This window comes from Leiobunum rupestre, chromosome 2, assembly GCF_980474605.1.
Source record: "Leiobunum rupestre chromosome 2, qqLeiRupe1.1.hap1, whole genome shotgun sequence".
NCBI lineage: Eukaryota > Metazoa > Arthropoda > Arachnida > Opiliones > Sclerosomatidae > Leiobunum > Leiobunum rupestre.
The window spans coordinates 67831129-67851053 of NC_143385.1; the positions used below are offsets into that span (position 1 = coordinate 67831129).

A 19925-nucleotide genomic window follows, 5' to 3' on the forward strand; every position below is an offset into this window, starting at 1 on the left:
CTAACCTTTGATCTCGGTGCTCGGTTAGGATGGACGGAGTTTTAAGGAGAGCTTAGCGGAGTCTGCAATCTCAGGGCGCCCCCTGGAGCCTATTTATAGCCAGCGTGGGGATCAGGCCGGGTTTCGAAGCCTCTTTTATTGACTGAAGGGAAAGGCCTCTTTCTAGTTGCTGGCTTTACTTAACGCTAGTGAGATGGTTATCCGCGTTCGTTCTACGAGAAAGCGCAGATTGCGAAGAAGCGTACTAATTTAGTTTTAGCCGAAGATATGATTTACTCGCTAGTTCTGGAGGGGATATTTCTTTAAGTCTTGGTTTATCATAGAAAATATGGGAAGATAAATTTGACATGGCTTTTAAATATATCTCTTGAGGTTCTAATATACTAAAAAGTTGTCACTCCTTTTCTATATTTTCTCTTGAGGTTCTAATGTTCTAAAACGTTGTCACTCCTTTTCTATATTTTCTCTCGAGGTTCTAATGTTCTAAAAAGTTGTCACTCCTTTTCTATATTTTCTCTTGAGGTTCTAATGTTCTAAAACGTTGTCACTCTTTTTCTATATTTTCTCTTGAGGGTCTAATGTTCTAAAACGTTGTCACTCTTTTTCTATATTTTCTCTTGAGGTTCTAATGTTCTAAAACGTTGTCACTCTTTTTCTATATTTTCTCTTGAGGTTCTAATTTTCTAAAACGTTGTCACTCCTTTTCTATATTTTCTCTTTAGGTTCTAATGTTCTAAAAAGTTGTCACTCCTGTTCTATATTTTCTCTTGAGGTTCTAATGTTCTAAAACGTTGTCACTCTTTTTCTATATTTTATCTTGAGGTTCTAAATTTCTAAAACGTTGTCACTCCTTTTCTATATTTTCTCTTAAGGATATAATGTTCTAAAAAGTTGTCACTCCTTTCTATATTTTCTATGGAATAGCAACTCTAGCGTTAGCCAGGTTTTAAAACGTATTTCAAGGTTCTAAAGCTATGAGATTGGCGCTTGGTACTTCTTGTTAATTTAAAGCTCAATAAAACAAATCTAAAATCATAACATAACCGGAAGTTAAAAGGCCTGAAATACTCCAAGACCATAAATCGAACGAGTTTCCACTACTCTTATACGTAATAGCAAATATACCTTTAAAATGGACTTTAAATGTATCTTGAGGTTTGCTTGAGGTACTTCCGGTTAATATTTTAAGATTAAAATTCGCTGACCGTTTTAAGCAAAAATTTAGAACATTTTTTATATTATTTTTTACTTTTATAAGTACCTAATGAATTATATTTTAGTATAAAGTCGACTTTTCGGGTAATGCTTGACCTAAAAATATTTATTGCAACGTTTACAAATATTTGATTTTTTAAATTAACTCTCAGAAATATCACGATAAATTTTAAAATTCCTAAAAACCTTGATTTTTCCCAGACTTTTTACAAATTCTCCAAATTTCCTGAATGTTCCCTGATTTTTCAAGATTGTTTTTAAATTCCCTAATTTCCTGGTAATATATATTTCAATGAGGCTTACGTCATAAGAATAGGCCTTAAGTACTCCGACCAAGTTGCTTTTCCTTTCTACATTTTCTATGGTTTATTTCTAAATAGTTGGGATTTTTTTATTGTTTGACATTAATTGGAACACTGTATTTCCAAAGCGCCTTTTTTCTAAAATGATTTAAATAAATAATTTACCAAAATAAAAATTTATAAATGTAACTTTCCCGAAATAAAAATTTATAAATGTAACTTTCCCGAAATAAAAATTTATAAATGTAACTTTCCCGAAATAAAAATTTATAAATGTAACTTTCCCAAAATAAAAATTTCTAAATGTAACTTTCCCGAAATAAAAATTTCTAAATGTAACTTTCCCGAAATAAAAATTTCTAAATGTAACTTTCCCGAAATATAAATTTCTAAATGTAACTTTCCCGAAATAAAAATTTCTAAATGTAACTTTCCCGAAATAAAAATTTCTAAATGTAACTTTCCCGAAATAAAAATTTCTAAATGTAACTTTCCCGAAATAAAAATTTATAAATGTAACTTTCCCGAAATAAAAATTTATAAATGTAACTTTCCCGAAATAAAAATTTATAAATGTAACTTTCCCGAAATAAAATTTTCTAAATGTAACTTTCCCGAAATAAAATTTTATAAATGTAACTTTCCCGAAATAAAAATTTCTAAATGTAACTTTCCCGAAATAAAAATTTATAAATGTAACTTTCCCGAAATAAAAATTTCTAAATGTAACTTTCCCGAAATAAAAATTTCTAAATGTAACTTTCCCGAAATAAAAATTTCTAAATGTAACTTTCCCGAAATATAAATTTCTAAATGTAACTTTCCCGAAATAAAAATTTCTAAATGTAACTTTCCCGAAATAAAAATTTCTAAATGTAACTTTCCCGAAATAAAAATTTCTAAATGTAACTTTCCCGAAATAAAAATTTATAAATGTAACTTTCCCGAAATAAAAATTTATAAATGTAACTTTCCCGAAATAAAAATTTATAAATGTAACTTTCCCGAAATAAAATTTTCTAAATGTAACTTTCCCGAAATAAAATTTTATAAATGTAACTTTCCCGAAATAAAAATTTCTAAATGTAACTTTCCCGAAATAAAAATTTATAAATGTAACTTTCCCGAAATAAAAATTTCTAAATGTAACTTTCCCGAAATAAAATTTTATAAATGTAACTTTCCCGAAATAAAAATTTATAAATGTAACTTTCAAGAAATAAAAATTTATAAATGTAACTTTCCCGAAATAAAAATTTATAAATGTAACTTTCCCGAAATAAAAATTTTTAAATGTAACTTTCCCGAAATAAAAATTTATAAATGTAACTTTCCCGAAATAAAAATTTCTAAATGTAACTTTCCCGAAATAAAAATTTTTAAATGTAACTTTCCCGAAATAAAAAATTATAAATGTAACTTTCCCGAAATAAAAATTTATAAATGTAACTTTCCCGAAATAAAAATTTCTAAATGTAACTTTCCCGAAATAAAAATTTATAAATATAACTTTCCCGAAATAAAAATCGCGCCATTTCCATTACGATATAAATTTTTAAAAGGATTTTACTTTTTATTTTGAAATTTTAGTCTCGATTCCCATGAGGTTTTCCCGGATTCGTAACTTTAAATTCTACATACAATTTTAAAGAATTTTTACTCTATCTAGGGAACTCTTTAATAAATTAAGTCGAAGACACTCCATTTATTTGTTATCATTTTAGTACGGCGTATAATAGATTCCAAAATATAACAATTTTTAACCAATATTTTAGTAAAGAATTTTTATTTTTCAACTATTTTACTGGTATTTCCCTATTTTAGTTGCTTTTTCCTGTCTTATTTTATGCCAAAATGTAGCAAAGTTTTAGAAACTATATGTAACCAAAATTAAATTCCCTGACTTCTTTACCCATTTTTAAAATTTACTGAAATTTTCTTGATTTTTTTACTAATTTTTAACATTCCCTGACTTTTCCCGGATTCTTAAACCCAATTTCAAAATTCCCCGATATTTCTTGATTTTTAAACTAATTTTTAACATTCCCTGACGTTTCCAGGATTCTTAAACCCAATTTCAAAATTCCCCGATATTTCTTGATTTTTATACTAATTTTTAACATTCCCTGACTTTTCCCTGATTTTTAAACCCATTTTAAAATTTCTGGACTTTTCCCTGATTTTTAAACCCATTTTAAAATTATCTGACTTTTCCCTGATTTTTAAACCCATTTTAAAATTCCCTGACTTTTCCCTGATTTTTAAACCCATTTTAAAATTCCCTGACTTTTCCCTGATTTTTAAACCCATTTTAAAATTCCCTGACTTTTCCCTGATTTTTAAACCCATTTTCAATTTCCCTGACTTTTCCTTGATTTATAAACAAATTTCAAAATCCAAAGACTTTTCCAGGAATTCCTTGTTTTCCAGCGCAACCCTGCCCTTAATTTTCAAAACTCCATTTTGGTCGCCATTTAAAAGGTATAGAAAAATGTGCGCTAAAATATAACCCATTTTTGAAAAAAATAAGACTAGAAGTAGGAGCGCGTGAAAAACAATTAAATATCGAGAATCATCAAAAAGCGATTAATTATCAGATTAATCAAAACAAGAAAACCGCGGAAGTCGAAACGGCTTCGAAAGGTTTGCAGGTGAATCGAACTGTCATTAAGGAGGACGTATTTTGATAAAGGGTGACAATTCGGCGAGCGATTTCTGACACCCTTGGGGTGCTAAGTGAGCCCGATAAGCACCCGGTAACGAGGCGCCGCCGTTTACTACCGCCAGAGGGCGATCCGATCGGAAGGCGGAGACAGAATCCGTTCCTAGAACCACTCGACTCTAATTACGTTGCCAGACAAAAAAAAAATTAAATAGTTGTAAATATATTCTTTAAGCGTTTTACTCCCTGTGAGTATAGAAAAGGCTTAGCTTTAAGCCTTGGTTGGAGATCAAATACGCCGTTACATGGACGTGGCCCTAAAACAAATAAGCCAGTTTTTTAGCAGGTAATTTTCTCTAACGATCCGAGTTTTCCGACTATACAACATTTTTATTATATCAGAATTTAAAAAATAAAATAAAATACCAAGAATCACAGTTCGGCCCGTGATCTCCGACAGAAAAACCACGCCCTTTCCGCCTTTGTTCGTGTAATCTTTTCCCCCTTTTCACGCGTTAGGGGGTAGACACTCCTGTACGATCGCAGGCTCTCTCTAGGTGTAGGCGGAGAATTGGATACGGGTGTCATGGAAACAGAAGGTATATTTGGAGTTATATATTCTCGTTTCACCTCTATACATTCTTGAAAAGACATGTTAATTGTCATCGCGTGCACAGGTTGAAGGCTCCCTCTAACGAGTCCAACACGTAATTATAACGCTCGTTCAAATAGCTTATATATTTAGTTCCTACATTTCACTTTTTCAGCGGGTTGTTGAAAATAGCTAATTAGGGTTTTTTTTCAAAGTATTTGCGTAAGGTTCTGATACCGGTATTTGTGAATTATGGGAAAATTAATTAAGAAAATACCGGTCTTGTAATTGTTTGATTACTTTGACCTTGTCACTTAGAATGTTTCGAGTACTTTTTAATGTGAATAGCCCGATTGAAATCTTGTTATTTAAATGGCCAAATTTCCCAGAATTCCACTAAAGTTAATAACGTGAGCTTCGTGGGAAAATTCACGGTTTAATTTAGATAAAGTTCATCGCTTTAAATTTGTACTAGAGAAGTTAATGTCCATGGATGGAAAATTCGAATTTCTCGAGATAATCTAATGGTCGCCGATCGGAAATTGGAAATTCTCGAGATAATCTAATGGTCGTCGTTGGGAAATTGGAATTTTTCGAGATAATCTAATGGTCGTCGATGGGAAAATGGAATTTCTCGAGATAATCTAATGGTCGTCGATGGAAAACTTAATTTTCTCGAGATAATCTAATGGTCGTCGATGGAAAACTTAATTTTCTCGAGATAATCTAATGGTCGTCGATGGAAAACTTAATTTTCTCGAGATAATCTAATGGTCGTCGATGGAAAATTGGAATTTCTCTAGATAATCTAATGGTCATCGATGGAAAATTTAAATTTCTCGAGATAATCTAATGGTCGTCGATGGAAAATTCGAATTTCTCGAGATAATCTAATGGTCGTCGATGGGAAATTGGCAATTCTCGAGATAATCTAATGGTCGTCGTTGGGAAATTGGAATTTCTCGAGATAATCTAATGGTCGTCTATGGAAAACTTAATTTTCTCGAGATAATCTAATGGTCGTCGATGGAAAACTTATTTTCTCGAGATAATCTAATGGTCGTCGATGGAAAACTTAATTTTCTCGAGATAATCTAATGGTCGTCGATGGAAAATTGGAATTTCTCTAGATAATCTAATGGTCATCGATGGAAAATTTAAATTTCTCGAGATAATCTAATGGTCGTCGATGGAAAATTGGAATTTCTCGAGATAATCTAATGGCCGTCGATAAAAAATTTAAATTTCTCGAGATAATCTAATGGTCATCGATGGAAAATTTAAATTTCTCAAGATAATCTAATGGTCGTCGATGGAAATTTAAATTTACCTAGATAATCTAATGGCCGTCGATAAAAAAATTTAAATTTCTCGAGATAATCTAATGGTCATCGATGGAAAATAGTACAAAGAAATACCATAATTGTTTCAGACAGCATTTGGAATCTTATAAGCCACCTTTCCTATCAAGCTTCTCGAATAAATGTATCCGATTCCCGTTCGGTATATTTGATGTGGATCTGAAATCCATTTCTGCACTAGCCCTTCCATGGGCCCGAGGCTCGGCGTCAATATTCGGGGCACATAAGTCAAAATACGCCCCGTTGCCAGGTCTTTTACCAAAACGTAGAAATCTAAATTCCAGATTCACATTTTTTTCTCTGTTTTAAATCGTTTTCAAAGTGACTTTGAAATATCTCGGAAATAGATTAGTTTTTCGAATGTCACTTTTCTACTATATTCTATTAATGAATAAAATGGAGATTTTATCGATGAAATACATATTTATTGGTAATTTCTTATATTGGTAATGAATAGAGTGGTGAGTTTGGATAATTAATGTAATGGAGATTTTGGGCATTAATTAAATGAGTATTTTTGGTATTGAAAAAGTGAAGATTTTTGATAATGAATAAAATGGAGATTTTTATAATGAATAAAATGTAGATTTTTGATAATGAATAAAATGGAGATTTTTGATAATGAATAAAATGGAGATTTTTATAACGAATAAAATGGAGATTTTTGATAATGAATAAAATGGAGATTTTTATAACGAATAAAATTGAGATTTTTGATAATGAATAAAATGGAGATTTTTGATAATGAATAAAATATAAGAGGGATAATGAATAAAATATAAGAGGGATAATGAATAAAATAGAAGAGGGATAATGAATGAAATTGAGGTTAGTGGTATTAATGAAATATTTTTTTGGTAATGAATAAAATGGAGATTTTTGATAATGAATAAAATGGAGATTTTTGATAATGAATAAAATGGAGATTTTTATAATGAATAAAATGGTGATTTTTGATAATGAATAAAATATAAGAGGGATAATGAATGAAATTGAGGTTAGTGGTATTAATGAAATATTTTTTGGTAATGAAATAATTAAGATTTTGGATAATGAATAAAATGGAGATTTGGGGATTAATGAAATTAATATTTTTTGGCAATGAATAGAGTGGATATGTTGGATAATAAATGAAATTGAGATTTTTGGTGATTAATAAAGTGGCGGTGTTGGATAATAAATGAAATTGAGATTTTTGGTGATGAATAAAGTGGAGATTTGGGGTATAAAATGAAGTGAATATTTTTGGTAATGGAAATGTGAAGAGATTGGATAATGAAAAAAAAACTGTATATTTTGTGTTATGAATCAAGTGGAGATTATATATAGTTAATAAAATTGTTATTTTGGGTAATGAATCAAGTGAAGATTATTTATATAATATTTAAAAAAAATGTATTATTTTCCAATAGATATTTTTTAATAGTTTAATTATTTTTTAATAATTCAATATTTTAAAAACAAAGTTATATTTTCAGCAGATTTTTTAATAATTTAATATTATTTAAGTAATTTATTTATTTATTTGTTAATAACTCATCTTTTATTTTTTTAATTATATTTAATATAATTCACTATATTTTGATAATTTAATATATCTATTAATTTCATATTTTTTAATTGAAAATAAAGACGTTAATAACGTACAGTTACTTTAAATAATTTAATTTTTTAGGTTCATAATTGTAACTTCAATATGCTGAGTGATGCATTTAAAAACAGATCTAGAAAACCACGTTAAATTTGTATATTTAATTAAAATCAATGATATTTACAATGATTCAGTCTTGATGGGTTATCATTGATTTTAATAAAATATGCAAATTTAACGAAGTTTTTTCGCTGTTTTTAAATACAAGATAATTGTAACGTAAATAGATACAAGTTAGTAGAAATATTTCAGTGTCTTTTGTCCTCCCGTTTCGAAGAGACGTCCTTGTTCCAGTTAATTATATAAAAAGAGCAGAACGTTTTGGGTACAGACGTATTTTGTAAATTGTCACCGCGAGAGGTCCTTGCACGCCTGCAAATTTGAATGAATGAAACAGATCGGGAGGGGGACCAAACTATTTTGGAATCGCGCCAACAGATCGCGCCACTGTCGTCTATACCCGCACCTCCCAGAGCGCGCCCGTAGGACAATGTTGCAAGACGACTTAGTCGCCATTACGGGGCGAAGGCGGGAATTGGCGTGGAGTTTGTTTCCAAATGAGGTACTCCGGGATCCAAGTGACCCGATTATAACCCTTCCATTTATAAGTTGCGTGACCGAGGCTGTGTCATTCAGCGCCCCCACGTGGCGGAATGAGGCAACACCTATTATTACGGACTTCCTATCCGATCTAGATCTTTTATCGTTAGGTCGTAAGAGCATGAGTACGTTTCTTATAAGTGTGACATATCTTCCGCGTGTTAAATTATTACGGAGAGTCATTTTACATTTTCATTGCCAATACCATAAGTTTATTATCTTATTCCATATAAGTGTGACAGTTTCTTATCTTTATTACATTTTTAGCCATTTCCAGAATGACCACATATTTTTGGTGGACTTCAAACAACTAAGGCATTAGGCCTAATATTCGCTCTTTGCACGTGCCCAGGCTGATTGTGTTAGCTAGGGGAGCTTATCTTTTTGAGCATGACGTCAATTACACATTACTCCACAAGTAAATATAACAGTAATAATTATTATTTAAAGTGGTTAAAAAATTATAGAAGATTAATTAATATAGCAGATTAGTGCGATGAATTTAGGCTTCATTTATAAAACAATGTTCCCTCCTCCCATAGCCATACTAGTAATAATTTCGGCTAGCTGACACACTTGCGGAACATAATTATAGACTTTTGGTAGTGTTTTGTATGGCGATGTTGAGTTTCTACGAAAATTAGGCGATTATACGGTCTTTGTGTTGAGATATGAAGATAAGAAGCCATGTGCTGTTAATAGAGCGGTTGCGTTTATTTCATAAAGGAAGAAGCCATTTTTGTTTTGAGATTTGACCAATTATCCGCTGGATATTAAATTAAATAAAAAAATGAATTGATAGAAATAAAATTAAAAAACGAATTGATAGAAAAAATGAATTGATAGAAATAAACTAAAAAAATGAATTGATAGAAAAAAATGAATTGATAGAAAAAAAATAATTGATAGAAATAAAAAAAAAAATAATTGATAGAAATAAAATAAAAAAATAATTGATAGAAATAAAATAAAAAATAATTGATAGAAATAAAATAAAAAAATGAATTGATAGAAATAAAATAAAAATGAATTGATAGAAATAAAATTAAAAAATGAATTGATAGAAATAAAATTAAAAAACTGAATTAATAGAAAAAATTAAGAGTTAAACTGATAGAAATAAAATTAAAAATTAAATTGATAGTAATAAAATTAAAAATTAAATTGATAGTAATAAAATTAAAAATTAAATTGATAGTAATAAAATTAAAAATTAAATTGATAGTAATTACTTGGTATAAAAATTAAAATTAGTAAGATCAAAGTGAAGTATCTTTTCGGGAAACATACCTCACCACTCAACCCTTAAAAATTGAACTCAAGTTAGTTATTCGCTAGCGTTTAAAGAAACAAATGAAGAATCTGTTGTCTCGCGTTCTTACATTTTGATGTATTAAAAATAATACAATACAAAACGAAGCTAATTCTTCAAAAGAAGCCAAAAAACCGTAAACGACCCTAATTCCGTGTATTTTACCACTTTTAATTGTTATTTTTTTCGCTCATTTGCCGACAATTAATCTCCCTGATGTATTAGACGTCTGTTTCCCGGAGATGCCGAGGGGGGGGGGGGGCGCCACATCGCGAAAAATTACGCCATTGTCCTTTCCAAGTGTAATTTTTCTTGCAACTCCACAGACCAGCCAGAGAATATCAATTTTCCCTCCGCAAATTATTTTTTTTGTGAATTTTTCTACCACGAGGGGCGCTAGTTTATTAACCTTGAAAACGCCCACTACTTTACGTAATGGTTCGTCGTGGGTGCGCCTGACACTTTGCTACCGAAGGCTTATTCCTCCGCGAACGCAGATCGTACCCTACTCGTTAGTTTTGTCGTGTAGTGTCGGCTGTGTATCTATGAGGCGGCTTGGCCATCTTGAGATGTTGGGACAGTAAATTAAAAAACTTTTTCGGAGTAGCCAGAAAAGCCATTAGCAATGAAGGGGTACTAGAACTATTTCGGGAGGGGATTCAAAATTAAATCTACCGCGTGTCTGTTTTGGTTTATTAAAATATTACTTATTGAATATATTTTTACATATTAATGAGCTTCATTCACTGCTCGGTAGATGGCGATATTCAGTTAAAGGGGAAGAATACAGTTAAAGCCTCTTTTTCGTTCAAGCTGAACGTTTCTGTTTTAACAATTACATAATTGAATTATATTTTTCTTATTAGGCTGAACCTTCCTCTAGTGCTTAAAATAATTTTGATAATTCTAATATTAATAGTTAACGAGATATAAGGTCCTAACTAAAGGGTAGTTTGGGCACTTGCTCAACTTGTTTAGCTCCGGGGGTCCAAATTAAAACGTAATAACTTAATTACTTTGAAATTTAAAATTGTCAAAATTATTTTAAGCACTAAACAAGAGGCTATTCTACACTTAAATATTCTTTTTATAAGTTAAAATACAAGATTAAAAGAGTTCAGCTTGAAATAGCGCGAAAGTAGACAATGGCCACTGTAGTCTTCCCCCTTAACAACGATCGCACCTTGCGCTTAAAAATTTCAAGAAAAATCAAAATTCAAATATTTATAGTTTTCGGTTCAATATGGAGAGTATGATTGAAACGTGCCACAGAGCGTGTATCGTGCGCCGTTATTAAAAAGGAGGGAAAGCCCCTTAGTGTTGTGTGGCGCCATCTTCAGCATAGTCGAAGTAGTTATTATTTGCTTACAAATTTTTGAAAAACAGGGTTTGCCGTTAAGTGTAGAATCAGATTAAATTAATTAATGAGTAGCTAAATACTTTAATTACTTTGAATTTGAAATTTAAATTCAAATAATCAACTATTACCACGCGTTAAAATATTTTTAGTTCACAATAGTCACATTATGTTAAAAGACCACAGAACCATTTGAAAAATTCTTCAGCTATCACATTAATCCACTTTCAATTTGATTGAATGCTAAACAGATACTACACTTTGATCTTACTCCAAATACAAAAAAGAAAAATATTTTATACTAAGTCACCTATTTTGAACAAAACAAAATATTTCAGACGAATATTATTTTTATAATAAATAAATCAAGAGTAATTACTATAAAATTGTTATAAAATATTATAACACATCGAGTTTTTATTGAACTTTCTGAAAAAGTGAGTTACAGAATTACACAAAAAACTGTACAGCAAAGCAAAGTTAAACTGAAGAAAAGTTCGAAAACTGGGTCAAAACCTCTGATAATAAAAATATCCATTAATTTACCGGAATCGTTGTAAAATTCCCCTAATTACACCTTTAATGGTTAACCTTAACGTGTTTTATTTGATTAATGAAATCAAATAATAAATGACTTTTGAGAAAAGACCTCCTATGTAGTTTTACCTATTAATTTCACGTTTAAAACGATTCACGAAAAAAAATTATATAAATTTTTACAAGAGAGACAATTATTTTTTTAAATAATATTTAAAAAAAAATGGTTTAAAAATTTAAAATGCAATTTTTAGCGCAATGTAGGTTAAATTTATTTCAACAAACTCTCCGAACGGTTTGATAACCTGGCCCGTACCATCGCTCTAACGAGATCAACTTAATCGATAATTATCGAACTTAATATATCGATTGCGGGCATAATTTATATTCATGGCTGATATCTCTCCCCATTAAGAGAGACGTGTTTACTTAGACCTCAAAATCGCTCACGGCAAATTCAATATTAATATCTTAGTCAAGTGTTTTATAACTTGACGCCAACTAATGAGTTTGTCTTAGTTATTTTGCCGGGAATGTGTCACAAATGAAACCTTTCATTAATGCAATTAAACCCAGAGTTTCTTTGATATTTTATTAACGATTTTTTATATTCAAATCAGTAAAATTTTAATTACGTATAACCTGGAGTTATAATTTATTTATCAGTATTTTAAAATTAAGTCGAAATTTCTTGTACTAATTTTTATAAATTTTAAGGACTGCAGTAAACATGTTCACGGTTTTAAAGATTTTTTTAATTTAATAATTTTATTATAAATTTTTACGGACGCCTTTCAACTTGCTTAATTTAAATTAAAAACGATATACTTAAATTTGTTTCATTAGTTTAATTTTAGATAGAATTTCCAAGAAAGTACTTCGGTTACCGATAACGTACCCGCTTACAGAAGCAAGAAGTCTAGGTCAGACTGATTGGTTGCAAATGTTTTTATTACTTAAGAATATTTGTTTTTGCTAAATTATTAGTTGAATAAATCGTTAAATGAAGTTTGAAAGATAAAAGCATGTTAGCTACCAAAACCCTCATATTTTAATTATAGGAACTAGCTTGTTAGCCTCTAGAGGCCTCATATTGTCTCTACTAGGAATTGGCGTATTAGTCTCCAGGACACTCATATTATCACTACTAGGAATTGGAATATTAGCCTTTAGAACCGTCATATTCTTACTACTAGGAATTAGAATATTAGCCATTAGAGCACTTATATTCTCACTACTAGGAATTGGAATATTAGCCTTTAGAACCGTCATATTCTTACTACTAGGAATTGGAATATTAGCCTTTAGAACCATCATATTCTTACTACTAGGAATTGGAATATTAGCCTTTAGAACCATCATATTCTTACTACTAGGAATTGGAATATTAGCCATTAGAACCGTCATATTCTTACTACTAGGAATTGGAATATTAGCCTTTAGAACCGTCATATTCTTACTACTAGGAATTGGAATATTAGCCTATGGAACCCTCTAATTCTCACTACTAGAAATTTGAATATTAGACCTTAGAACCCACATATTCTCACTACTAGGAATTGGAATATTAGCCTATGGAACCCTCTAATTCTCACTACTAGAAATTTGAATATTAGACCTTAGAACCCACATATTCTCACTACTAGGAATTGGAATATTGGCCTTTGGAACCCTCATTATCTCACTACTAGAAACTGGCCCCCAGAACTATTATAGTCTCACAACTATATAATAATTATAATAAAATTTTATTTAAAATAAAACGCGATATAAAAATAATCTCCAATCTTGCAATTATAGGATGTACTTTCTAACAATTCCTTTCCCGATTTGACTTCCTGAGAAAATCTGGCGTGTATATAAGAAGGAGTTCGGTTTCCGAAGTGAACAAATCAAAGAAGCTTAGACGCTATAAGCAACAGGGTTCAAAATTCAATCCTCGACTATTCAGGGGGCAATGACACTGTCTAGCAGCGCCTCCTAGTTGTCAAAGAGGTGGTACTAAAAAAGGGGGGGGGACGAAAATTATAACTCCTCTTCGGCACGCGCCCCATTCCCCCCCCCCCTTTTTACGATAACGTCCCACCCGCGTTTAGGGAGATCTCGACACGGACCACTTGATATATCAGGCTTTCGCAAATCGCCCATTTTTAAAAGCGGCGTTTCTTTACGAATAATCCCACTTTTAGACAAATACCGCCGCCAGGATCGCGGCTCGAGTGAAAATAGGCGAGTGGGTCGACCCCTATATCAATAACGGTTGCCGGACGACCGTTTTCAATCGATACATTGATGCTTTATAAAAAAGAAAAGGTGAATATAAAGAGTTAGCGCAATTTCCAACTAGAGGGAGTGAAATACGTTTTTCCTTCCGGGCATTTTGTTATTTATTTATCTCGAAGGTAACTGCATCGAACGCGCTTAGCTTGTTAGTCCCGTTTCTGTGTTTACGTTTTACCATAATTTGTAACAATGGTTTGGGGCGATGGTTTGGTTTATTTTTAGGGTTCAGACTGTACCGTTGTCCCCGCCTTTGATTACGCTGTCTTTGTAGCGTAAAATATGTTTGTTTGTCGAGCTCGTATATTGATATTAGATAAGTTAAGGCGGCGTTAGAGTACGCGTAGTTGGGAAACGTGTACGATAAACAGTTTGCGCGCTATAAAGCTAAGGCTACAAATCCTACACGTTTTCTAGAACGGGTTTAACCTCTATTCTATTATTTGAATTCTACTCTTATTTGAAATAAAAATCTTAAGATACTCATGGTATTTGCCTAGCTGTATTTGACTTCTGAGTTAGGAATATTGTAATAGTGGTATTTATCCAAATGCATACAGTTCTACGATGATAATTAATTAAGCCTTTATGCAAAATTGCTCTTATTTTATTTATTTACAATAAGACTTGCTACAGTTTTTAAATTAAATTTTATTTTTTAATATTGATATATTTATAAGGATTTATACAATTGATTATTTTATGCGCTGATTGCCCCTGTAGAAGTCGCCTTACCTCCCTACACCGGTGTTCAGGGAGAAGAAAATTTACAGGGGCTGGCCACCTATATGGAACGCTAAAAAATATTTAAGCATTTTAACATCATTTCAATATTAAATGTCTTTAACACTTACGCGAAATTAAAGGAAATTAGTTAAAGGCCTAGGTTTTTTTCTGCCTGTCCCCCTTTAAATTAACTTAGTGGAGCACAAATACCCTGGTGGTAGGCCAACCGCTGAACACGTTGGCCTAATTTAAAGGGGGACAGGCAGAAGAAAGCCTAGGCCTTTAATCGAACTGACATTGTAAATAGACAAGTTATGTTGCAATTAACAAACTGACATTTTCGTACTCCTTTCAATAAACAAGTATGCCTATTCTGCAATTAAATAATTTACATTTTCATACTACCTTCAATAAATAAATAAATAAATAAGTACGAATAATTTGTAATTTATAAACTGACATTTTCATACTCCCTCCAATAAGTAGGTACGACTAGGTTTAAGTAAGTACGACTAGGTTGTAATTTATAAACTGACATTTTCATATTCCCTACCAGTAGGTTTAAGGAAGTACGACTAGATTATAATTTATAAACTGACATTTTCATACTCCCTTCATTAGGTAAGTACGACTATGTATAAGTTAGTACGACTATGTTGTAATTTATAAACTGACATTTTCATACTCCCTCCAATAAGTAGGTACGACTAGGTTTAAGTAAGTACGACTAGGTTGTAATTTATAAACTGACATTTTCATATTCCCTACGACTAGGTTTAAGGAAGTACGACTAGATTGTGATTTATAAACTGACATTTTCATACTCCCTTCATTAGGTAAGTACGATGGTTTAAGTAAGTACGATGGTTTAAGTAAGTACGATTAGGTTGTAATTTATAAACTGACATTTTCATACTCCCTTCATTTGGTAAGTACGACAATGTTTAAGTAAGTACGACTATGTTGTAATTTATAAACTGACATTTTCATACTCCCTCCAATAAGTAAGTACGACTAGGTTTAAGTAAGTAACGACTAGGTTGTAATTTGTAAACTGACATTTTCATACTCCCTTCATTTGGTAAGTACGACTAGGTTTAAGTAAGTACGACTAGGTTGTAATTTACAAACTGACATTTTCATACTTCCTTCAATAAATAAGTAAGACTAGGTTGTAATTTATAAATTGAAATTTTCATACTCCCTTCAATTAACAAGTATGCATATTTTGCAAATAAAAAACTGACATTTTCATACTACCTTTAGTAAAAAAAGAACGTATAGGTTGCCATTTATAAACGGTCACTTGCATACAACCTTCAATAAATAAATAAGTACGCCTATTTTGCAATTAATAAACTCTTAAACTGATATATTCAAAATAGCGTTTAAAAGACGCAAAAAATATCTTCTATAAAAACGCGTCAACGCAAATGTCACACTGGCGCTAAGAACGTAAATAAAAGGTTACTCACCACGGCGGTTGTGATAGTCGAATCAGATTCCCTTTTCGTCAATGAGTTTAAGGGTTTGGCTTCCCCGAACGCGTTACACGTAATACAGATAACGAAAGACGACACAAACAGAGTTTTGAACGAAAACGAAAAGTAGTTTAAATTGCACCGTTGGAGTTTTTGTTTACAATCGTCAGTCGCGGTAGGAGGAAGTACGTCCGTCCGACGGCGCTGGTTGGCCATGATCCGCCGGGCTGAGGCGATCTCGGGTCGGCCAGAAGCCGTTACCCTTCCCGGTCGCGTCGCCGCTCGACCGACGACCGCGCTGCGAACATTTCCCAACGCATCTACTTCGTCGTCGAAATCCGCCCCCGTCCACGGCTTCATCCGCCGCGGAGGGAAGTTGCTTTCAACCTCTGGTTTCTTCGCGAAGGCCATGAAAGCGACGTAGGCTGCGAGCGCGCGACAAAACACTCTTTTTCTTTATTTTTATTTCTTCTTTATCTCGCGACCGCTCGATGGCGCTAGTGGCGTATTTCTCTTTCCTTCGCTTTTTCGACGATCGACAAAATTCTCGGTTTTCTGATAAAATGCTACTTTTTTATTGTTGTTTTTGGCGGTTATAATAGATTCGCAGTTTTATAAATACAATATCGTCGACGATAAGAATGTTTCCACTTCTGTTTCGGTTGAAATTTCTGTTTTTCCTTCCGTTCTGTGAGAGATAACGAAAGATTTAGTTTTTTAACTGCCAAAAAGTTAGAACTGTTTGTCCTTTTTTTGTTAAGTTTGAAATGGAATTGGAAATGTATTTTCACGTATGTGAATTTATCTATTTTAAGTATCTTTGTAATATATAATCAATTTTAGGGCTGTGCGAGAGCTCGAACGTCATTGAGTATTCGGTCTTTTTTGAGGTCGAGTACTAGAACTCGACATCGAATAAGTAATTGGAGAATACTCGTCGATTACCGAGTACTAAAAAATTGCATATTCCGGTACCCGATTACTCGAATAAGGTGCTCTAAACTCGTCGAGTATTCGTTTTTTTTATCCTCGTTGCTTCAAAGCTCAGAGAGGGGCTTTTACAACTTTTTTGGGGGACAATAAACGGTACCTACAAAGTGGGGAAAACTGTGGTTCATTTAAATTAAAGGAATATTTTTCAGCATTGAAAGTTACTTTATACTCCTTTTAAATTGCATTTCATAATTACTCGAATTAAACCAGCTCCTAATCAAGTACTCGATAACGCGACTCGTAAAAAATATTACTCCAGGTTTTTTTTAGTTACTCGACTCGAATAAGAGAAAGTTTCCCCTTAATCAAGTACTCGATTACTCGACTCAACTTCAATATTACTCGACTCGAATACTCGATGAAAATAATTGATACTCGATTACCTAAAACCACTAATCGTACAGCCCTAATTCTATTTTTATTTCCAAAGTGTTATTTTTGATAAATAGTATAATTCATGATTATATAATTTTGATAAATAATATAATTCATGATTATATTGATAAAGTTAAGACACAAAGTTTTTTGTTTCATAAAACTAAAATTAAAAATTAAAATAATACATTTTTATTTGAAAACAATCGATATAAATCATAATATTTTAACAAAATGTAAAATAAGTTATATCATTTAAAAATGATTGTGCAAAATTTAAAAGAAAAACGTTAAATTTGAGAAATCCTTTCAATTAAAATTATGTTACATTAAATATAATTAAAATTTAAAAAATAAAGTAATAACCTGTTAAATTAAAGACAAATTAATTAAAATTCTTTATTTTGATAAAATAAACAAAAATTTAAAACATTTCTATAATGTGGAAACGTTTAATAAAAAACTAAATAAAAATTACACCTGATTAAATTTTAAATAAATAAATTTCCAAAAGTTAATTTATTTAATTAGTAAATAAAAATTATTCAAAAATAAAATATTGAAATTTGATTAAATTAAACCTAATTATTTTTATAAATTAAGCCTCTTAAATAATAGCGAATTAAATTAATTAATTAATTAAGATCCGTTATTTTGATATAGCAAACAAAATTAAAAAAACACTTACACTTATATCTTTAATAAAAAAGGAATCGTAGACGCAAATTAATTTAAATACAATTAATAGCGAATAATTCTGTTCGTCAAGGTCCGTCCGCGAAGAGTTAAAGTGCACGAATGCCTTTATCTTTTCGTAATTATTCTCATTTAAGTCCGTTAGCCAAAATCCCATCCAAATGGAGGTTCTACGAACGCAGCCCTTTTTTCTAATTTACTATTTGAAGCAGGCGCGTTTCCAATTCCACTGAAATTTCGCTCCGGGCCCTGCGCGCGCCCTTACGTCACAACAGATATTCTACCCCCCTTTCCACTCCCCGCGGTAGATTAAATCAACTGTGAGGAAACAAGTCGTCCCTCTGTAAGAGCTGTAATCGTTTTCCTTTCTTTGAAATGGCCGCTTTTGGAGAATCTGGAACCACTCCTTCCGCGTTGAGTTTGCAAGTTATCTCCCCACTGGCTTAAGGGGTTCCCCTCCCCCCCTTGGGTTAAAGGGTTTTCCCCCACTAGTTTAAGGGGTTTTATCCCACTGGTTTAAGGGGTTTCCCCCACTAGTTTAAGGGGTTTTATCCCACTGGTTTAAGGGGTTTCCCCCACTGGCTTAAGGGGTTTCCCCCACTGGCTTAAGGGGTTTCCCCCACTGGTTTAAGGGGTTTCCCCCACTGGTTTAAGGGGTTTCCCCCACTGGTTTAAGGGGTTTTCCCCCGAGCTCTTCGGTTTCCCCTTCCATAAAAACTTGTTGAGGTTAACGGTAATAGCAAAAGTAGCATAAGACCCAAAAGTGTGTCAGAACGGTATAGTAGTTAATGAGAGTTTGTCGCAAAGTAAAAAAGGGAAACGAGGGGGGGGTCGGAAAATACGTCATCAAAATCGAGTTACTCCCGCGCCGCCGAGTGAGGCGTTTTAGATCGTATGAAAATCGTGCCAGACCATAGAATAAATATAAAGTTGCTAATACTATTCCCACTAGTAGGTTATGTGTGACTAGATCCCACTAGAAATGTTAATAGGCGCGAAGGTACAGCTGACACACTTTTGGGTCTTATGCTGCTTTTGGTAATAATGAGTGTAGGGAGCTGTTGGTTCGCGTGGCACGAAGGACTTGCCACCACCCTATTTCGCATTGAAACCCGGCTGCCTGAATTAAAGGCTTCAAAAGTAGCTTGATGACTTAAGCCTATAGTGGTGCCTAAGGCCCTTGGGTATTAGCCTAGCCTAGTAGCCCCGCCCCTCGTGATACCACGTGATAGCAGATTTGGCCAATCATATTCCGTTATTAAATGGTACCTACTTTCGGAGTTCGCTCTGAACATGGACCAAGAATCTAATAGGGGACTCACTGTTCCCGATATTTTGACACGGTAGGCGTGGCCTAAATCGGAAGGCTTACTGAGGTACATCAGCCACTTGGAAGCGCCTCAAGAATTCTGTTCAACTATCACTGCGAGTTGGGGCTTAAATGACAGTACGTGCGATAAAGTTAGGTTAGGCTTAGTTTATTAATTTTTTAAGTTTAGAAATGAAATGGATTCCAATAAATATGATTAAAAACCTCAGTCTTATGGGGCTTACTGGTTATTTTTACTTAACACAATGGTTAATTATCTTTACTTAAACTTTTAAAGGCCCAATTTAAAAAAAAATGTTAAAAACTAACTAAGCCTAATCATAAATTTTAACCGGCAACAACGACACCATTTGGTCAAATTGAACGTGAACGCTCCAGCTTCTCTTCGAAACTACGCCGGAAATCGACTTGAAATTGAACTAAAATTACCCATGATTTTCCTATTCCCAGTATTA

At 32.4% G+C, this 19925-nt stretch overlaps 1 protein-coding gene across 2 annotated transcripts in view; it reads right to left on the reverse strand.

Moving 5' to 3' along the window:
• Positions 1-16673, reverse strand: part of LOC149958852 (stromelysin-1-like) — a 127131-nt gene extending 110458 nt beyond the window's left edge. For both annotated transcript variants that reach the window (XR_016478568.1, XM_090166251.1), the window contains exon 1: positions 16071-16673. Coding sequence is in view for 1 of the 2 variants with exons in the window: in XM_090166251.1 (XP_090022377.1) it covers positions 16071-16487 (417 nt within the window). In the remaining variant the exon portion in view is untranslated. The remainder of the gene's footprint in view (positions 1-16070) is intronic.
• Between the last annotated feature and the right edge of the window lie 3252 nt (positions 16674-19925).